We start from the raw sequence: 18,528 nt of genomic DNA, 5'->3' as shown, positions 1-18,528 counted from the left end.
CAAAACTCTTTCAAAGCAGAAGTGATGTCTGCATGAAGGGGCGTGAACCAAAAACCTCAGACAGCAGGTTGGAGCATGCAGCCCTTCAGTTGTTCCCTTGTGCTATTCAAGCACATGCCTCATTGTGTCCGTTTCTCATATTAGACCTTGGGAGTGTTTACTAAAACTCAAAACTGTTTCAAAGTTTACAGTTTGAAGCCCTGACTACAACCAAACCCTCCTTCTGAGAGAGCAGGTTTGAACTGAGGATCCTCCACACTTTAGCCTTCCTGCTATCTCCCTGCACTGTTCCACCACACACCTGTTGATGCTTTTGAATCCAACCTCAATTCTCATAGATTCTCAGGCTGGAATCCACAACACAACACACTTGTCTGCTGAAATTGGTTGAACAAAAATAAAAATCCATGTGAAAAAAATTACTTCTCACTGTTCTCAGGTCAAATATTTATGCAATTAAAATGCGATTAATTTTGATTCATTAATTACAAAGCCTCTAATTAGATTAATATTTTTAATCGAGTCCCGGCCCTAGTTTATTTACCTAAATTGTTTAAGTTATTTTTTAAAAGGTACATTTGTTGAGCCGTTTTTTGACCCATCAGGTTAAAATTGTACAATGTACATTTGGTTGATGCTCCCATCTTTGTAGACACAAATCACTGGTAAACAATTGCACCCCTACTACCTCACATCGACAAACTGAGATACGAATTTTGATAATATCAAGTTCACTTCTTATAACATTCACTCAAAGTGCCCTAAAGCCAATGAAGTCATCAACAGTAATACCATTTTTTTAAATTATAAAACAATTTCTGTTGTTCTACTTTAAGAGCATTTTTTATTCCCGTATAAGGTAGAAAAAATATCAAACACACATTTATAATACATCATCGGGTCCGTGACATTTGGCTCCTCCCAGCACGCGGTGGGTTTACGTGGTTAAATCACGTGAACGCCTTTGGGTCGATGCGTCGAACCATCTACGTGACCGACCCGTGGAGGTCAGCGGTCCCCTGGAGGTGGGACAGCGGCCAGGCGGGGCCCCCGAGCGGTGCGTCTGATTGGCGGCGGGGCTTCGGGTGGCTGGAGCTGGTTCCCCGGGGAGCAGCGAGCAGCGGTCACTGCGCAGAGACACCCGCCGAAGCGCGATGCCTGTTTTCACCGTGCACATCCGAGATGAGTGGCTAGCCGTGCCGTGCCGGGACGCCACCAACACCATCCGGTGGCTCGGACACGAGGCGCTCAAACGGTACATGAAGAACAAGCCCGACAACGGCGGGATCACGGCTGTGAAGGACACCCGCTTTGCGGTGCGCAGGTGCCAGGGTTTGGTTTTGCTGGACGCGGATGACACAGTGGAGGATGTGCTGGAGGATAACGACTTCGTCGAGCTGGGTAAAGACCGCCGGCAAATTAAAGAAATACAGTTAATAAGGGTGCTATTCATCCCGTTTGGGTGACAGTTGTGCCACTCGCCGTGCGTAATTGTGCATGGTTGGGGTATGTGCGCCGACAGGGGACATAAGTTGTAGCCTGGAAGTCACAACATCATCCACGAGGAAATGTGTTTCATCAATGTCCTGTAATTTCAGCTATTGAAGGCGACACCATGTCTCCTGACTTCATCCCATATGAGCCTGGAGTTTCTCATCTGTATCCTTACACATATGAAGTAGTGCCCTTGTAATAATAGTGGGATCTTGGGTATTTAAGTTGATATTAAATAATGTTTTGTTTAAATGTCTGTGTTTTGTGGCATAAAGATAATAGAAGAAAAAAAAAAACCCTATTGGACGTTATTCTTAATCATGGTGTGAAATAGAACAGCAGCATACAGAGAACCCAGAGAGGTAAGTGTTTATATTAACCTATTTTTACCCAGACGTACTTCTGTGTAACACAACTCTTCATGTACAGTATATTGCATTGGATGGCAACAGCCTGACGTCCACAGATCTGGTCGACTTGGGAAGAGGACTCTACAAGATAAAGGTAATGATCAACAAATTGTATTTGAAGTCCCGTCTAGTCTGTGTAATTGTTGACTTTTTTCTTCTTCTTTTTTTTCTAAATCTTTAACTTAACATAACTCCCTTTACCAATATTTCAAGCTGACTCAGGAGGCTGAACAAAAAGTTGTCCTCTCCAGAGAGCTTTTGGACACTATTGTCAAAGAAAACAAAGGTAAAGTGAACTTAAATGCATTTATCCGACTGTCAATCAGGATTTCATGAAGTCACTTTTGGGTTCTCTGCATCTCTCTCTTTCTCTCTCTCTCTCTCTTCCTCCAGTTGTCTATGGAATCACTACAGGTTTTGGCAAATTTGCTCGAACAGTCATCCCCGTCAGCAAGCTCAAGTAAAGACAATGTTTTTCGTTCCGTTCTCTTTGACCACGTCAGAGCGTCTGTTGGAGAATGAGATGATTTCATGGGCTGGTGTGTGCTTGTTGCCCACAGGGAGCTGCAGGAAAACCTGGTGCGGTCACACTCAGCAGGTAATAAATGCTCTCATTGAAGCTCTGGTCCACCATCTAAAGTCTCGACCTGTCCGAGGCTGTATTCGCACCACCAATGCTGTGCGCCATGGTGTGTAGGTGTGGGAAACCCGCTGAGCCCAGAGAGGACCCGCATGCTTCTCGCTCTGAGGATCAACGTTCTGGCCAAAGGGTACAGTGGAATTTCTCCGGAAACCCTTCATGCCATGATCGAAGCCTTCAACGGTAAGCCGCCAGCCTCTGGTGGTGGTGGGGGGGGGGGGGGGGGGGGGGGGGCATCAGATTCAGCTGATGGCTCTTGACTTTCATTCAGGGATGAGTATCACTGACTCATATCACTGATCTTCATCCATAACTCACTCTGCCCCCCTGCAGCTTCCTGCCTCTCCTTTGTCCCAGAGAAGGGAACGGTTGGTGCCAGTGGAGACCTTGCTCCCCTCTCTCACCTGGCCCTGGGGCTCATGGGAGAGGGGAAAATGTGGTCCCCCAAGAGCGGATGGGCAGATGCCAAATATGTAAGATCTTACAGATACAACTCACGAGCGTTCTCCGTGGTTGTAAAACGTATAACTTGCTAAAGTCTGCAGGAAATGTGCCCTCAGCTTGTGAGAGTGACAGGTAGCAAGGTCCAGTAGGAAAACATGTTTGCTTTTTGACGACCCTTGACCTTTTAAATGTTTTTTTGTTTTTTTTTAAATCCTTTCATCTGTGGCCAGGTCTTGGAGGCTCATGGACTCAAGCCAATATCACTAAAGCCTAAAGAGGTAATGTTTAAAACCAACCATGTCTCATATTTGATTTGCCTGCACCGAAGAACCCGACACAGGGTTCACTGGGAATCCATTGGGTTTTCTCCTCGGGGTACTCTGCGAACAGTAATAGTTTTTCTCCCTCACAGGGTCTCGCTTTGATAAACGGGACCCAAATGATCACCTCCCTGGGGGCCGAGGCCGTGGAGCGAGCCCAGGCGATAGCTCGGCAGGCGGACATTATCGCCGCTCTGACCCTGGAGGTGCTGAAGGGCACCACCAAGGCCTTCGACAGTGGTGAGCGGCAGCTGCCAAGATTCTCCATCTGTCCAATCCCCTTCTCCCCCCACCCCACCCCACCCCACCCCCTGATTCGCTCGTCTCCCCTTCGCAGACATCCATAAGCTGCGTCCCCACCCCGGACAGATCGAGGTGGCCCAGCGCTTCCGCTCGCTGCTGGACTCCGATCACCATCCATCCCAGATAGCAGGTGAGAGGACGGGTTCATGCTGACGTAAACAGACGGGCAGCAGAACATCGTGTGACCATGGCGCCGCGTTATTGTAATATACCTGACATGTGGGCAGCACCTTTGGGTGGATTATTAGAGCACGGCTTTTGGTAAAATGCCTGATTGAATGCCATCTGGTGTTGGTGTGTCTGCCCAGAGAGCCATCGGTTCTGTGACAGGGTCCAGGATGCCTACACCATGCGTTGCTGTCCTCAGGTAACGAGTTTATTCATGTTTCATAAAAGGCTTCTCCCTGAGGACTTTGGGCTCAAAGTGTTGCGTTGTTTGTGAGAATGCTCTTTTGTTCCTGCATTCAGGTCCACGGAGTCACCAATGACACAATAACATTTGTCCTGAACATCATCAATACAGAAATCAACAGCGCGACTGACAATCCTGTATCCTTCCCCAGTATTAAGAGGAAAAAAGTAGACCGTTAAGTGATTGAAGACGTGCACTTGAACCCAAAACTGTAAAGTGGTTTAACCATAAATTAGAGGTTTTACCACAAAAAATTTTTCGATTTAATATCAGGGGAAACTTCTTTTTTTCTTAAAGGCCGTACCAGATGGTATTTGCAGAAAGAGGTGAGACCATTTCAGGTGGGAACTTCCATGGTGAATACCCAGCTAAAGTATGTACATGTGCAACTCAAAACATTTTATTTTTGCTATTTGTTGTACTTTTTGTTATCTCTTTCATTGCCCTTTCCTACCTTCAAGGCTCTGGACTTCTTGGCCATTGCAGTCCACGAGCTGGCCTCCATCAGCGAGAGACGGATCGAAAGGTTGTGCAACCCGTCGCTGAGTGAGCTGCCGGCCTTCCTCGTCAATGAGGGAGGACTCAACTCGGGCTTCATGATTGCTCATTGCACCGCCGCTGCCTTGGGTCAGTGCGCAAAAAGATACAATCAAATTAAGCAATAGCCTCAGTAAAGTGAATTTAATGTGACATTGTGTTGATTCCTATGGATTAGACACATCAAATATTCTCACCTGACACTATTCCTCTAAAGGATGTTTATCCACTAATGTGCATTTTTGTACTTTTTTAGTTTCAGAGAATAAAGTTTTGTGCCATCCGTCGTCTGTGGACTCCTTGTCCACCAGTGCTGCCACAGAGGACCACGTGTCCATGGGGGGCTGGGCTGCCAGGAAGGCCCTGAGGGTCGTGGAGCATGTGGAGCAAGGTAATGCAATTAAAAAATTTATCAAAGTCATTTTGAGGCACAGATATGAGGAAACGATAAACACATAAAACACTATTCTTTTGCAAATTAACTAAATAAGTTATTATGCAATTATCAAATCAACTTTTTTTTTCTTTTTTTCGATAAGTTCTTGCTATAGAGCTGCTGGCAGCCTGTCAGGGTATCGAGTTCCTCCGCCCACTTCGTACCACCACTCCATTGGAGAAGGTCTATGAACTTGTTCGCAGTGTGGTCAAGTAAGTCAAACAGATGTGGCCAAGGTTCACTCCTCGCCTCTCGGCCCACTGGAATGATGTACAGGATAGTTAATATTTATCCACTGTTCCAATTCGGACTCTCGGCTCTTCTGTCACTAACAGGCCGTGGATCAAAGACAGATTCATGTCTCCAGACATTGAAGCTGTTCACCGGCTTTTGCTCGACCAGAAGGTAGTGACATTTCTTGTGGACACATTTTAGAGGCATAAACATGACCTCCACACATATGCAAATAGGATGGAACACAGATTTTCAAGTAACATTTTGATATTTTTAACCCAGGTGTGGAACGTGGCCAAACCTTATATTGACAAGTATCAGTCTGAGTTCATTCCCGAGTCCCGTCCCGGCTCCCCGACGGCCTTCTCTCTGGACTCGCCGGCGTCAGCCAGGAAACGTGTTCGCCTTGAGTGAAAACAGACGTTTTTATTTTGAAATGACTAATCCAATGCATCAATTAATGAGGCTTTTGTTGATTTGAGGGAAAACAACAGAGTTTAACGATTGATTTGATCTTTGAGCATATCTTTGGTGTTTAAGAATTGGGTGATTGGGAAGTAATAACTTGCATATAGCTGGCACAACTCCACTGTGCACTAGAGTTGTATTTATCTAAACGTTTGTTGTAACCTTAAAATGTGCCTAATTCAGTTATTGCCACAAGACTACCTCATTCATTGAACCGTGTTCAGATAAAATAGTTAAAACAATGTAGCACAAACATCACTAAGATTCAATGCTTTGTTCTGGTGGAGTTGTATGTAATCTAAAATGATTGTTTTATGTACATTTCCAGCTCAGACAACACAACAATAAACGTTTTGTATTGCTTTAGTAGATGGTATCATTACGCAATTCCTCCTTCATGCTCAAAATGACTGTTTATTTGAATGATTCATTTTGTATATAGGATATATAGGTATATAACAGTATAGGAAACGTATCTGACATGAGATCATAAATTACAGAAGACCTATCAAAGAGAAATTACTTAGGACTGCATAACATGAAATGTGACACAAACAAAACCCAATAGTTTTAAAGCATAGCCGGTCATTTTATACATCTTTATCTAATTTAGGTGAGCGTGAGCAAACAAAGAACAATAACAATGGCGATCAGCATCAAAAGGGATCACATTGGATTGATCTTGTTTTTCCAATGAGCTTGTGTGTTTACCTAAACTACTTCAATGTATTTCATCACATATCTCGGTCGCATACGCACTCAGAGAGGAATGGCTTATCGGGTTTATATTCTCACTGCTTCTGTTTCCTGGGCTAAACCGTAAGGAAGTAAGTTTAACAGAAGCTTCAAATAGACGTCACTTACCTGTCCAGATTGAGGAAGCCACTCCGCCACCTTGAGGCGCTGTGATGAATTACCGGTGGAAGATAAAGTAGTGTGTCGCCGACTTGCAAACGCAGCACTGGTTGACATATTGAAAGGTTACACAAACAACTCTTCACAGATAGTAAAGCAGGGGCAGAAGTCTGTTGTGCACGGAAAAAGACTTTGTCTTTGTGTGCTTGGTTTTAGCTCAACCAGTCAATTTGGTGCAATATCAGTCTTTTCCAAACATAGACTCAGATGAACTTAGTTGTTTCTGCAATTGACTTTACCAGCGCTCGACATAGAATGAAAGGGCAGAAATGTGTTCCTTCAAGTTACAAACTAGACCCCAATATGGCAATCTATTCCACCACTTCCTGATTTAACCGCGTCTCTGCGAACGTAACTTCCTACAGTTCATAAACAAACATATTAGTGCGCGCAAATGTTGCGTAATTTACATCTACATCTAAATGCTCTCAGACGACATTGAAAATGATCGAATGATTTATATGATCACTACTGACAAGAAAAAGGAACACAAATCAACAGTTAATAGCGCTGTAGTTCTAGTGTAGAGAGCAGTTCTTAAAAAAATGTCAAAAGGGTCTCCTTCGAGCCGGATTCGAACCAGCGACCTAAGGATTTCAGCTGAATTGCCTCTACAGTCCTCCGCTCTACCAACTGAGCTATCGAAGGGACTGTACCACCCTGCGACATCTTGCCTATTTAAACGTTATCAAAGAGAAGAAATTCTAAGGTTAACATTTATTGAAGCCGGGGGAAGATGCAGCCTTACGGGTAACGAGCCAAACTAGCTGACGGTGCTAACTAGCGTTAGCTTTCAATGAATTAATACATTTAGCACTGCTGTTACATCGACTGAAACTCTTGAAGGGAAAGACCTGGGATTCTGTTGGTACCATTTGGTATGGTACCTCCATTTAAAATGAACTAACATACAGTAAGCTTCCTCAAGTCGCAACGCAACATTAGTCATGGGTTGAGTTACTCTTTGAACTTATACCTGCAATTCTTAAAGCTAAACCCGTTTATCTTCTAGTCTCTCGATGTAGCGTTTGGCTATGACATTAAAACGCATTTAGATTATGGTACAATATCTATAGATACATGATATGAGGCTTAATATCCCAAGAACAGGACACACGGGACATTTCTGTAAAACTAACTTACCTAACCGTAAATACATCCCCCTTCTTATATTTCAACCGCTAGGTGGCGATATATGCCTATTTCTCCTTAAATCACACACCTATCATGTGCTCAGATCAACACTTCCTTGAGAATATTTAAATGTTTCAGTCATTCCGTTTACTTAATCTCTAATTCTCTTATCCTGGAAGGGTAAAATTACATTTCAGAAGACGTTGTATGTTCATCCGACAGCACAGAAATGGTGTGATACCTTGTGTGAGTATTTCTATTTCTTTCTAAATCCTGGTTCTACTCTATTTCACGAGGAAATAGTGTATGCTTTACTCCAGAATATTTATTATATTTATTATATTTAAGAGAATGAGAAGTTTGGTAATATTTGAAACATTTAAAAAATATTTTATCAAATATGATGCAGTTAGAGCAACACCCACCAGTATAACATGCAACAGCTGCCTTTCAATGTTGCTTACTCATTGATAATCTAATAATATATAACTAATATACCGTAAAGGACCATTGTGTATTATGATTTATGTTTCACTTCATACTTGATTTATGTCTTTTCCTGATAACACATATGTGTGTCTTTGACATATTGCTACTTTGACCTTTTAAAGAACCCTAGCTCTACTGGGAGGGGGCCATGAAGATGTAAACTGAAAATCAATGACCCTTGAGCAGAAAAGTGACAACAATAATTGCTTTCAGCAAGGTTTATTAGAGGCTTGTAATCTTAAATATAAACGGTTGCTGTCAGCCGGAACGATAACATAGTCATCGTGTCCGGACCTGTCAGACAGAAAGGCGATGTGTTACATGTGTGAAGCTCCTTCAACGTATGCTGCATTACATCAACATGGGGACAGACATGCAGCCTAAAGCAGATTCGTGAGGCGGCCTACATTCCTCCCATAGCGCAGGCAGGTTCAAATCTTCTCCATCCCTTACTGAGATTATCATCCCGCCTCTCAACTGAGAATCCACAGGGAGAACCGTGAGCGCCGCAGGCCGGTCTTTAAGACATGATATCATCCGTCAGAACCACCGATAGACAAACTCCGTGGTTATATCCAAACTAGCACAACGTTTTCAATGCTTTACGGCTATCTTATTCGTCAAAGTGGGTTTCAAATGCTGCAAGAGAATGTAACAGTGGTTTCTCCGAGCGATGTCTGCTTTGTGTGTAAAGTACACACAAAGCAGTATTGTTTGGTCTACAATGGATCCTTCATTGTGCTGACAGAAACATGTGTTTGGTAATGGATGTCATGTGAGTAGAGCATCTTCTCTACAGATACGATACAACTCTATTGTCCAAAAAAGTGGATTTCCTTTAAATCTTCACAACATTAAAGAAAATGTGTGTTTGGGGTCAAAGTTAAAATCAAGGGGAACTTTGCTTTTGGTAATCTTCGTGTTTCACCTTAAACACGTTCGTCTTGTATTTAATATGCAACAGGAATACAGCGGTGACCTCGCACGTGTCCCACCTTCTATCACATCATGTAAATGGGAAACATGATGTGTAATACCAATCATTTTCAGCCATCACCTGTTAGATACACAAACAGGAACTCACACCTGTGGGCTTGACAGTGTTAGAACCTGTGCCTGTGTCCTGCTGGTCTCTATACCTTATATCTGTTTGCCACGTGACGGGTGACATTACACAGTTGCACCTACGCCTCCTGTGGGTTTTCCCGTTCCGCTGTCATGACAAGAAATGACCAGGCCTCTCCGCCTGTCTTTTATGGCGGTGAAACTCTCGCTTTTCCCCCGTTTCCTCTCATTCAATCAGGCCGTTGCTTGGTCATCTGTTGAGTTTTTTTCGGTTGTGGAGGCCTTGGTTGTGCTTAGAAGAACCAAGAGCCCTCCACTGTCATTTTATTTCACGAACAAGCAATACTTTCAATACCAAAGGAGTAACATCACGGGGGAAAGAGTTGCATTTCAGAACAAATATTTACAGAATGCAAACGGTTCAGATCAAGCCATATGATAGAAATGTGGGTGAGGAGCTTGTTTTGTCTGGGAACAAGCAAACAGATAGCAGAGATAAACGTCATAAAAATGGAATGAAGCGAAAGGAGAAGCAGTGACAGAAGGTGTTTGGAGCCTGTGGGCAAGGCCCCTACCCTCCTGGCCTGGAGCCTGTCGGGCCTTTTGTCTGACTTTTAGAGGAGAGTAGGCAGATTACTTGCGAGGGTTGAGGCGGTTCAGTGAGCTGAAGGTACTGGGTGACACGGCAGCTGGCATATCCTTTTACAGTGCGGAAATAAAGCAGGCCAGGCCCCGCGTCGAGTCATCTTTTCGGGGGCGATTAGATGTCACTGCTGGCTGTGGAGGAACGCCGGGTCGTTTAACATCACGGGAGAATTTCACCCCAATATTTTGTAATTCCCTTTTTCTGCGGCATTTCACAGTAACATGAGCCGGTGTCTGTTTAATCATAAAGCACAAGTAAGCTGATTTGGCTCTGTAGAAATCAAGTTGTGTAAGAGAGAATAAAAAGACAAAACAGCGTGATTTAAAGAGAGTAAAATAGGAAATTGTTGCTGTCTGGTGGGGTGACTTCATCCTGCCCGGGGATTTACGCCACACACTGGCCGGGATTAGACATCCTTCCTCTGCAGCATTCTTCACGGGGGGACTCCTGGGATTTGAGGATCGGAGAGAATAGCTCAAGGTGCATCACCCCTTGTCCTGGCAAATGGGTCGGGAGACATCTGAAATAGCCCCGGTGCAAATCTAAAAACAAGCAGACGCGAACCCCGTAAAACCCTTTAAACAGAGGAGACCCTCTCTCACTGTGACGAGAGTAGCAGTATTCAAGGAATGTCCCGATCTGGGATGCCTTAGGGAAGAGACTGAGAATGCTCATGACCCCCATTCTTCCCCTTCAACGTACACACCCGATGAGACGATGATTCACACAGCGGGCCGTATTCACAGCGAGGACAGATTACCCTCGACCTCGTGTGGTCACAGGTGCGATGCAGATTCTTAATGACACTGTTCCCCCTTTCGGCCTTGTCTTTGGATGTCTGTGGCAGATGTGTAGCTTTTACATGGCATCAAATGCCAAAGTTACTTGTGGTTAATAGCAATTCTTTTTTTTTTTTTTTACTTAGTGAAAATATGTCTTGGACTCAATGAGGGGGACATCTGTGAATCTCTGACACCTCTCTCGGCATGCAGCGGGATGATTATTGGGGTCAGCGGTTGTTCGACCCACCCGAGGCCGAGGGCTGTTCTCTGCCTGACGTTGTGGCAGGTAAAGCGTGGTTAGTGAGTGGCAGTTAGAAATAAGTGGTGAAATGTGGCAGGAATGCAACACAATTACATGTTCGATGGTCATTGCTTGAGTGCCGGGGGGCTTTGGAGGCCGTCTAAATGAGACACAGGCTTTTTACGCTGAATCGGATGACAGCCAACTGCTTTTATTATGGGTGTTTTTGGGGGGGAAGTGCAGAGAAAAAATTGTGAATTGTTCTCTAAAAAGATCAATTTGATAGACGGTGACAAAGTGTCACGGTTAATAATCTTCATTATAATCCGAGCATCTCCTTTAAAACACAAGTCTTCTGGGGTTTTGATGTTGCTCCTTTTAAAAAAAGTCAGATGTTTTTGCAACCTACGTGGGCGGGGACTGTGAGAAGACAAGGAAAGGAGGGCGGTGCGAACTCCTTCATATTCCCAAATGTCAATGAACTCGCAGCAGATTGAACCCTGAGGCGCGTGGGCTGGAATAATTTAAAGATGATGAGCGCCCAGATTAAACGATATATAAATCACACGCGGGATTTCCACAGCAGACAGACGGGATTACACTCACGTTCGAGTCCCTTGGCTTTCCAAACACTTACACAGTAAATCTTTTTTTTTTTATTGGAAGGAAAACTGTTGGATGATTACCGACTGGACATCATTGCATCCAGCTGTTGAGGGCGCGCTCTAAAGTAACATATAGGACAGGTGACCCTTGATATTCACGTCGCCAGGATGAGACTGTGGGCTTTCCTTGTCATGGTCACGCTGTGCGCATCATCCCCTCTGCCAGCCGGTGAGTTTTCCCACTTTGGGTCCGAGACTTTTAGGCGCGCACTTCAAGGAGATATGATCGAGTAAAAACAGGCGCTGTGCGTGCGATTCTTTGCATCCACGTGTCTAGTGGGATAGTGTTTTTCCCCAGAAAGCCCTTTGCGGAAGCGCCCCCCGTATTTCCCACAGTTTTATAGTAATGGCCTGCATTTTCGCTCGCCTTTACACTAAAATGAACGCACCTTTTTTTTATTTCCTTACCAGAAAAGTCTACATCCAAAAATCTAGAGGTGGAGACCCGCTGCTCCGGCCGAGCCTGCAACCCCCGCATAGGCAACCTGGTCCACGGCCGAGCGCTGCGCACCCAGTCGGTCTGCGGCGCCAACTCCTCGGAGACCTACTGCGCCTTCAAGGAGGTCACGCCGTCCCGCATCAGAGAGTCCTGCTCGGCCGTGAAATGCGGAAAGTGCAGCTCCGCAGTCCCCGACCAGGCGCACCCTCCCTCGGCCATGAGCGACTCTTCTTTCCGCTACCCGGACACTTGGTGGCAGTCGGCGGAGGGGGCGAAGGAGGAAACGCTCCAGCTCGATCTGGAGACGGAGTTCCTCCTCACCCATCTCATCCTGGTGTTTCGCTCCCCCCGCCCGGCCGCTATGGTGCTGGAGCGCTCCCAAGACCGAGGGCGCACGTGGAAGGCCCTGCGGTACTTTGCCGGGGACTGCGAGCAGGTGTTCGGCCTGGCTGAGGGCTCGCCGCTCGGGCAGAGCGGGGCAACTTGCACCGCCAAGTATTCAGGAGCTTCCCCTTGTACCAGAGGAGAGGTGAGTCTTTGAGGGCCACATGCAAACTCGTGTGTCACTCACATCATCAGTGAGGGTAAATAACAACGATAACAAATAAACGCTGTTCAACATTGCAGGTCTTGATTCACCCCCTAAAATAATTTATGTTTAATTAAACCTCTCACGTGACCCTGCTGCACAGGGCACGTGCCTCGGTGACACGCCTCGCGTACACCTGGGCAAAGAGCCAATGATTAGTAATCTTCGAGGTTGCGGTCGTTCAATACCGGACTGTGATTTGCATTCTTCTGACAGTGGCCACATAAAAACCACTTCAGAGCATTCGGTTTACCGGCACCTGCTTGCTTTATAAGCTGATGTCACACAGGCCACTGAACCAAACGGCTGACCTCCAGCTGTAAACTGACCTCCTGTGACGGGCTGCAACATGCCTTGTTTTTATCAGGCCATACTTCAAAGCTGCAAACTGCTTTGACCCACACGGATAGAATGTCAATGTTCACTACCTTCAATATTCCCTAAAAGCCTTCTTTGGAGCGGCTGCATCATCATCATCACAGGGAGGCCTGAGCCAGATAACACCGATGAATAATTGATGAGCAGGCCGTCCATTCACACAGATGGTGGATAAGAGACTCCCACTGTGGCCTCGGACCACTTTGGGAGGTTGCGGTTCAGCGTCTGAATATTTGTCTTTGACTGATCTGATAATGGCAGTGTATTTAGATCCTATTTGTCTTGTTACAGTGTGTCGGCTCTCTTGTATAAGCCTGTCAGCCTTTATAATTAGTCTGTTGCTGAATGTGCAGAAGACCCTAAATACAGTGTTTTTAGTAATACATTGTATTTTTTACGACGAGAGTTCTACAGTAATGCATGTTGAGTGACGTCAACATGCATTGCTGTCATAATGGGAAATGCAGTATTCATTTTGATACAGCATTTTACAAAGGAAGTTTATATTCTAAATCTACAATAGTGTAGTTTCACCCTTTGCTGATAAATTACTGCTATTGGTCTTTGATAGTCCAGATTGATACATTTTTCAGTTTAACTCATGCTCATTCATAAAATGGCACAATTCTTTTTGCTTTATTTTAATTTCTGATGTTTCTCATATGCACACAGATGGGTATTTGCAAGCTTAACATTAAACCAAGCTTAACATCCATGTTTACATTAGAGCTGGTCTGATTTTCCAAAAACGGCAGCCTTTTGAGGAGCATGACACGAGAACCAGATTGACGCCTGTTTTTCATTTGGCAGGCCGAGAAAAAATAAAAGAAACTGAAATAATTTATGTTCACGTCAGTCCGTCTGCATTTTAAAGGTCAGTTTTCTCTTGCTTGTTATAGAGGCTTTTAAAAGTTCAATAACACATTATTTTAAGCCCTTTTTTTGTCCTCTATCCCAAAATTCAGGTGATCTATCGAGCCTTGTCGCCCTGGAACTCTGTGGATCCGTATGGACCCGCCGCCCAGGACCAGCTCATGGTCACCAACGTGAGGGTCCGTCTGCTGCAGCGCCAGCGGTGTCCCTGCCAGGCCAAAGACCCTGGTGCTGCTCTCCTCCCCACGGACCACTACGCCATCTACGATTTTATTGTCAAAGGCAGCTGCCTTTGCAACGGCCACGCCAACCACTGCGTGCCGGCCGGGGGCCGCGGGCCCAGCCCACAGAAAGCAGCCGACAACGTGGTGAGCCATTTTTAAACGGGATCTTGGGAGCTTACGGCTCGCAGCTGCACAATACTCCACTTGCGGGGGGGGGGGGGGGAGCTCTTGTGTTGTGAAAACTTGCTGGGATGTTGTGTCATGCCGAAGTCTGCCGAAGGCCTCGTTTTGTCTCCATCGCTATTTGTTTATGTGGTGCGATTGGGGGGGTTTGTTCCCACCGCTCCGTTGTTACTCAGCTGCGTGCTGGTATGCGCCGCCAAAGCTGGAAGGCTGCAGTGAAGACTGGATATTAGCCCTCAGCTTTACCTACCATTACAGGGATTTAGGTGTGTGGAAACCTTAATTATGGTGTTTCAGCGTAATGCTTTAACAACCCCGAGTGTCTCTCTCGTGTGGTTCTCTTTACTGTAAATGGAGACTGGAAGGGCCTGTTTGATTCCAACATGGTCTGGCGGGATGTAGACGTGCTACACAGGCCGTAAGGAGCTGCTGTGATTGTGCAGGCAGATGTTGCTAAAGTACTCAACCACATGCAGGTGGAAGGCTGCCGGAAATCAGGCACCTTGAATGCTGACCACACATTAATAAGAAGGGCGACCCAGTTTCAATGTCATTTGGATCGTGGGCCCTTATTGGTTTTTCTAAACCCACATTTTCTGTAAACGCGTTTCTTTGCCCGCCAGGTCCACGGAAAGTGCGTCTGCAGGCACAACACAGCCGGCGAGCACTGCGAGCGCTGCGCCCCGCTCTACAACGACCGGCCCTGGCAGGCGGCCAACGGCATCATGGGAACGCCGCACGAGTGCCAGAGTGAGCGATGGGCCCGAGAGTCGACTTGGCCTCAAATTAATTTTTCTCTCCTGAATCACACGTGACCTTTTTAATTAGACAAATAACAGAGCGGCTCCACTTTTTTTTATTTTTTTTCGTCCTCTGTGTTTTGACGCCTTGTCTATCTAAACCTAGAGTGCAAGTGTAACGGCCACGCCAAGAGCTGTCACTTCAGTCGTGGGTTGTGGCTGGCGACGGGACGGCGGAGCGGCGGCGTGTGCGACCACTGCCACCACAACACGGAGGGCCCACACTGTGAGAACTGCCAGAGGGGCTTCTTCAGAGACCCCGGCCGACCCAAAACGGCCCCCGACTCCTGCAAAGGTAAATCTTCTTCTGCCAATTGTAGCTCCTCCCCCCCCCCCCCCCCCCCCCCCCCCCCCCACACACTTAAACCATAACTCTGAATGGATGGATGCAAGTGGAGAATTTCCAATTAAGGGCGCGGAAGTCTTGGATATTTTGAGGGCAGTAATGGACACACTCTAGGCCGTTCCTGAGCAGGAATGACGGCCACCGCACTGTTTTGGAATGTGGCCGTAATTACAAACAACGGAAGAATTTCCCATGGGCCGTGCGAGCACATTTTTCCCATTCTTGCCCTTTTGCCCCCGCCAGGCATGCCGAAGCGTTTTTAAGACCAAACATGCCGTTTTTGGAAACGGGCGAAGCAAGTCTGTAACAAAAATCAATCCATCATCACGCGGGACCGTTAGGCGGCAGGACTGACAGCGCAGAGAGGGAGTGGTTCACCTTTCTGCTGCTTGGCGCATGTTGCATGCGTACGTTCTTCTCGCTTGTTACGGGAAGATGCCGGTCCGCCTTTTCCATATTGAACGTGTTTGTTTGGGCTTCTTACAAATGTTTGTCCTTCGCATGCAGGCGCATAATGTATACTGAGTGCATATAGCGCTGTGCCAGAGACGCTGAAGCGTCTTTTGACCTACAAACGGATGTTAACACGCAGCCAATATTGTGCCGTCACACCCCCCCTGTTTTGTTTTAATTTTTTTTCCTCTGCAGCGTGTTCCTGCCACCCTGTAGGCTCCGTGCACTCAGGCGGTGCCCCTCTCTGCAACCCCAGCAGCGGGGAGTGCACATGTAAGCCCGGTGTCGGAGGCCCCCGCTGTGAGGGCTGCGTGCTGGGACACTGGGGGCTTCACGAATACGGCTGCCGTCCGTGTGACTGCACAGGGGACTGTGACCCCTACACCGGGGACTGCATTTCTGAGTGAGGGCCAACATTTAACACCCTATCCATATATATATATTTGTACTCTGATTAAGTGACGTCGGGGTGCATTCTGGATTATTGAGACTGGATTATTAAGTGGAGCCTGCAGCTGACTGGTTTTACCTCTGCGGCACAGCTCTGACGTGGAGGTCTTTCATACAGCCACCGGCCACATGGGACGCAGCAGCAGCAGCAGCAGCAGCAGCAGCAGCAGCAGTAATAGTGAGATGCCACTCTTTAGGCTACAGGAGCTTTTCTCTGCACTGCACCACTCTGGTGAGTCACAGGTCACATCCCAACGAAATACGCCGCACGCTCACCGGCCCCCACCGATTATATGCAGCGGAATTTATACATTGTGAAGATGGGATTACAATGACTCTTATGCTTTATTTTCCAGAGAAATGTGAGTGTGTAGAAGTTACACTTGGCAGCCCTAAACTCTTCTGTGCTGCAGAGTATGACTACGGTGAGTACTATTTGACTGAGGGAATTCATGGCTATGACTAAAATCAATGATTTTTCTCTGTTTTGTGATTCCGTGAAGCTGTGTTTTCACTCTCCAAAATACGCCTTTCTCATTGAACTCGATCACATGTTGAATGTTGTTTTGCAAAAGGAATTAAAAACGGTTGGCACATGCACCAGGACAAACAAACTCATAACAATCGCTTAATAGTGCTTCCAGTGGACAAACAGCGTACATTTTTTAAAATAAAAAAATAATCTACTTAAAGGTCAAAACTGATGGGGCTCAGGAGGCCAGGTTTTGTGACCTACAAGTCCCATGTTGCAACTCAATCTTTTTTTAAAACAGAATCCCATTTTGCAATGCCTCTGCAGTGCTGGTGGTGAAGGTGGTGACGGCTCACGATAAAGGTTCCCATGCAGAGGTGGAGGTCAAGGTTAAGAAAGTGTTGTACCAGAACCCCCAGATGAAGATCCAGAGGGGAAGCGTTACCCTTTACCCAGAGTCCTGGACCACCCACGGCTGTACCTGCCCCATCCTAAATCCAGGTCAGCTGCAGGAAAAACTTTGAGTAAACTATCTGCCGTCTTTGTGCTCAATAGAGGATCTTTGTCGCCACTCATGCAGGCTTAGCGTGGGGGGGGCCAATGTCCTGGCATCAGTCATTTTGATTTGACATTTACAGCTTAAAGATTACAGCCACCTCTTACTGTTTCACATGTAAAACACTTTCATTTAACTTGATATAGTGATATAATGTGTGCTTTTTTTTATTTTTACGTAACAGGATTTTGTGTGGTTCTCATCAGACTGGCGATTCCGAAGGGTTTATGCTCTGCTCTCTTCTCCAGGAACTGAATACGTTGTTGCCGGTCACGAGGACTGGAAGACCGGCCGACTGATGATCAACGCCAAGAGCCTGATTAAATCGTGGAAGTCAACCCTGGGACGTAAAATTCTCCACATCCTCAGGAAAGACTGTGGCCGCCAGTAGTGTGTGTGTGTGTGTGGAGGATAATCAGTGACGCACCAGAGTGTGCAAAATGGACCGAGTGACTGTTTAAATTGCGGCAGCACTAAAATGATCACAAAAATCGAATGCCCACTACGGAGATTTTACGGTTTCTCAGGCGGAGGGCACGTTCTCAGGAAACCACCACAATGCAGCAGTGCTGTGGTTGCTAGCCTGCAATGAGCATAAAAAGAACAACGCAAGACTTTTATCTGAACAAAGGTGATGGTGGAGTTCCGTTACTGTATTTTCCAAGTTATTTATAAACCATAAGCAAAGCACGTTAAACTAAATTACACGTTATTTCCTGGCCAAACTTCCTTGGTGATCCAGTCACGTCCTACTGCATCGATTTCATTGAGAGCTGTTTACGTTGAAATCTTGAAACGGCGCAGAGTAAATTTATCTTTGTGTCTCAGATATTGCCGATGAATCATGAAGGAAGTAAACAGCCGAGGGTGGCTGCCTGCATTTGCTTGATGCCCTTGGCAGGAAGCCAAGTGACTGCAGGTCACAACAAGCAGCGCCTGGATGAGGGGCGAGGATTGGGGGGGGGGGGGGGGGGGGAAGAAAAAAAAAAAAGTATTAAAGGAAACCGACTGCTTAATCTGAGCGGCTCCCCTCAGCGCCGGCAAACTGACGAGAGCCAACGCTCCACCGTCTGGGGCCTGGTGTGCATGCAACCGGTCCCACCGCTTTCGCCCTCACAGCCCGTTCAGCT

At 46.3% G+C, this 18,528-nt stretch overlaps 2 protein-coding genes and 1 non-coding gene across 3 annotated transcripts; 2 read left to right on the top strand and 1 right to left on the bottom strand.

Annotated features, from left to right (window-relative positions):
- Positions 1-1,154: 1,154 nt before the first annotated feature.
- On the top strand, positions 1,155-6,064 carry hal (histidine ammonia-lyase). The gene is made up of 20 exons (XM_037451371.2): positions 1,155-1,401; positions 1,599-1,659; positions 1,829-1,856; positions 1,924-1,998; positions 2,118-2,190; positions 2,298-2,364; positions 2,465-2,502; positions 2,602-2,727; positions 2,878-3,017; positions 3,219-3,266; positions 3,401-3,548; positions 3,646-3,741; positions 3,920-3,978; positions 4,080-4,160; positions 4,331-4,396; positions 4,485-4,650; positions 4,817-4,951; positions 5,100-5,208; positions 5,332-5,401; positions 5,513-6,064. The coding sequence occupies exons 1-20, from the start codon at positions 1,155-1,157 to the stop codon at positions 5,642-5,644; spliced, it is 1,965 nt and encodes a 654-aa protein (XP_037307268.2). The 3' UTR covers positions 5,645-6,064.
- Positions 6,065-7,172: 1,108 nt separating this feature from the next.
- On the bottom strand, positions 7,173-7,261 carry trnay-gua (transfer RNA tyrosine (anticodon GUA)). The gene is given in 2 exon segments: positions 7,173-7,208; positions 7,225-7,261. It is a non-coding gene; the product is annotated as a tRNA-Tyr (tRNA).
- A 3,876-nt stretch (positions 7,262-11,137) lies between these two features.
- LOC119196011 (netrin-4-like) lies at positions 11,138-18,367 on the top strand. Its single transcript, XM_037451372.2, has 10 exons — positions 11,138-11,804; positions 12,047-12,603; positions 14,007-14,282; positions 14,945-15,071; positions 15,228-15,416; positions 16,116-16,323; positions 16,463-16,602; positions 16,727-16,795; positions 17,170-17,343; positions 17,647-18,367. The coding sequence occupies exons 1-10, from the start codon at positions 11,744-11,746 to the stop codon at positions 17,787-17,789; spliced, it is 1,944 nt and encodes a 647-aa protein (XP_037307269.2). The 5' UTR covers positions 11,138-11,743; the 3' UTR covers positions 17,790-18,367.
- Positions 18,368-18,528: the final 161 nt, after the last annotated feature.

The sequence above is a fragment of the Pungitius pungitius genome, chromosome 6, assembly GCF_949316345.1.
Source record: "Pungitius pungitius chromosome 6, fPunPun2.1, whole genome shotgun sequence".
NCBI classification, from domain to species: domain Eukaryota; kingdom Metazoa; phylum Chordata; class Actinopteri; order Perciformes; family Gasterosteidae; genus Pungitius; species Pungitius pungitius.
Note: the sequence above shows the minus strand (reverse complement) of the source record. Positions and strands in the feature narration are given on the sequence as shown.

Coding starts and splice junctions, on each gene's coding strand:
- hal (XM_037451371.2), top strand. CDS start 1,155: ATGCCTGTTTTCACCGTGCACATCCGAGATGAGTGGCTAGCCGTGCCG. Junction 1,999..2,117: donor GAGGACTCTACAAGATAAAG/GTAATGATCAAC, acceptor CAATATTTCAAG/CTGACTCAGGAGGCTGAACA. Junction 3,267..3,400: donor TATCACTAAAGCCTAAAGAG/GTAATGTTTAAA, acceptor TCTCCCTCACAG/GGTCTCGCTTTGATAAACGG.
- LOC119196011 (XM_037451372.2), top strand. CDS start 11,744: ATGAGACTGTGGGCTTTCCTTGTCATGGTCACGCTGTGCGCATCATCC. Junction 15,417..16,115: donor GGCCCCCGACTCCTGCAAAG/GTAAATCTTCTT, acceptor TTTCCTCTGCAG/CGTGTTCCTGCCACCCTGTA. Junction 16,796..17,169: donor TGCTGCAGAGTATGACTACG/GTGAGTACTATT, acceptor ATGCCTCTGCAG/TGCTGGTGGTGAAGGTGGTG.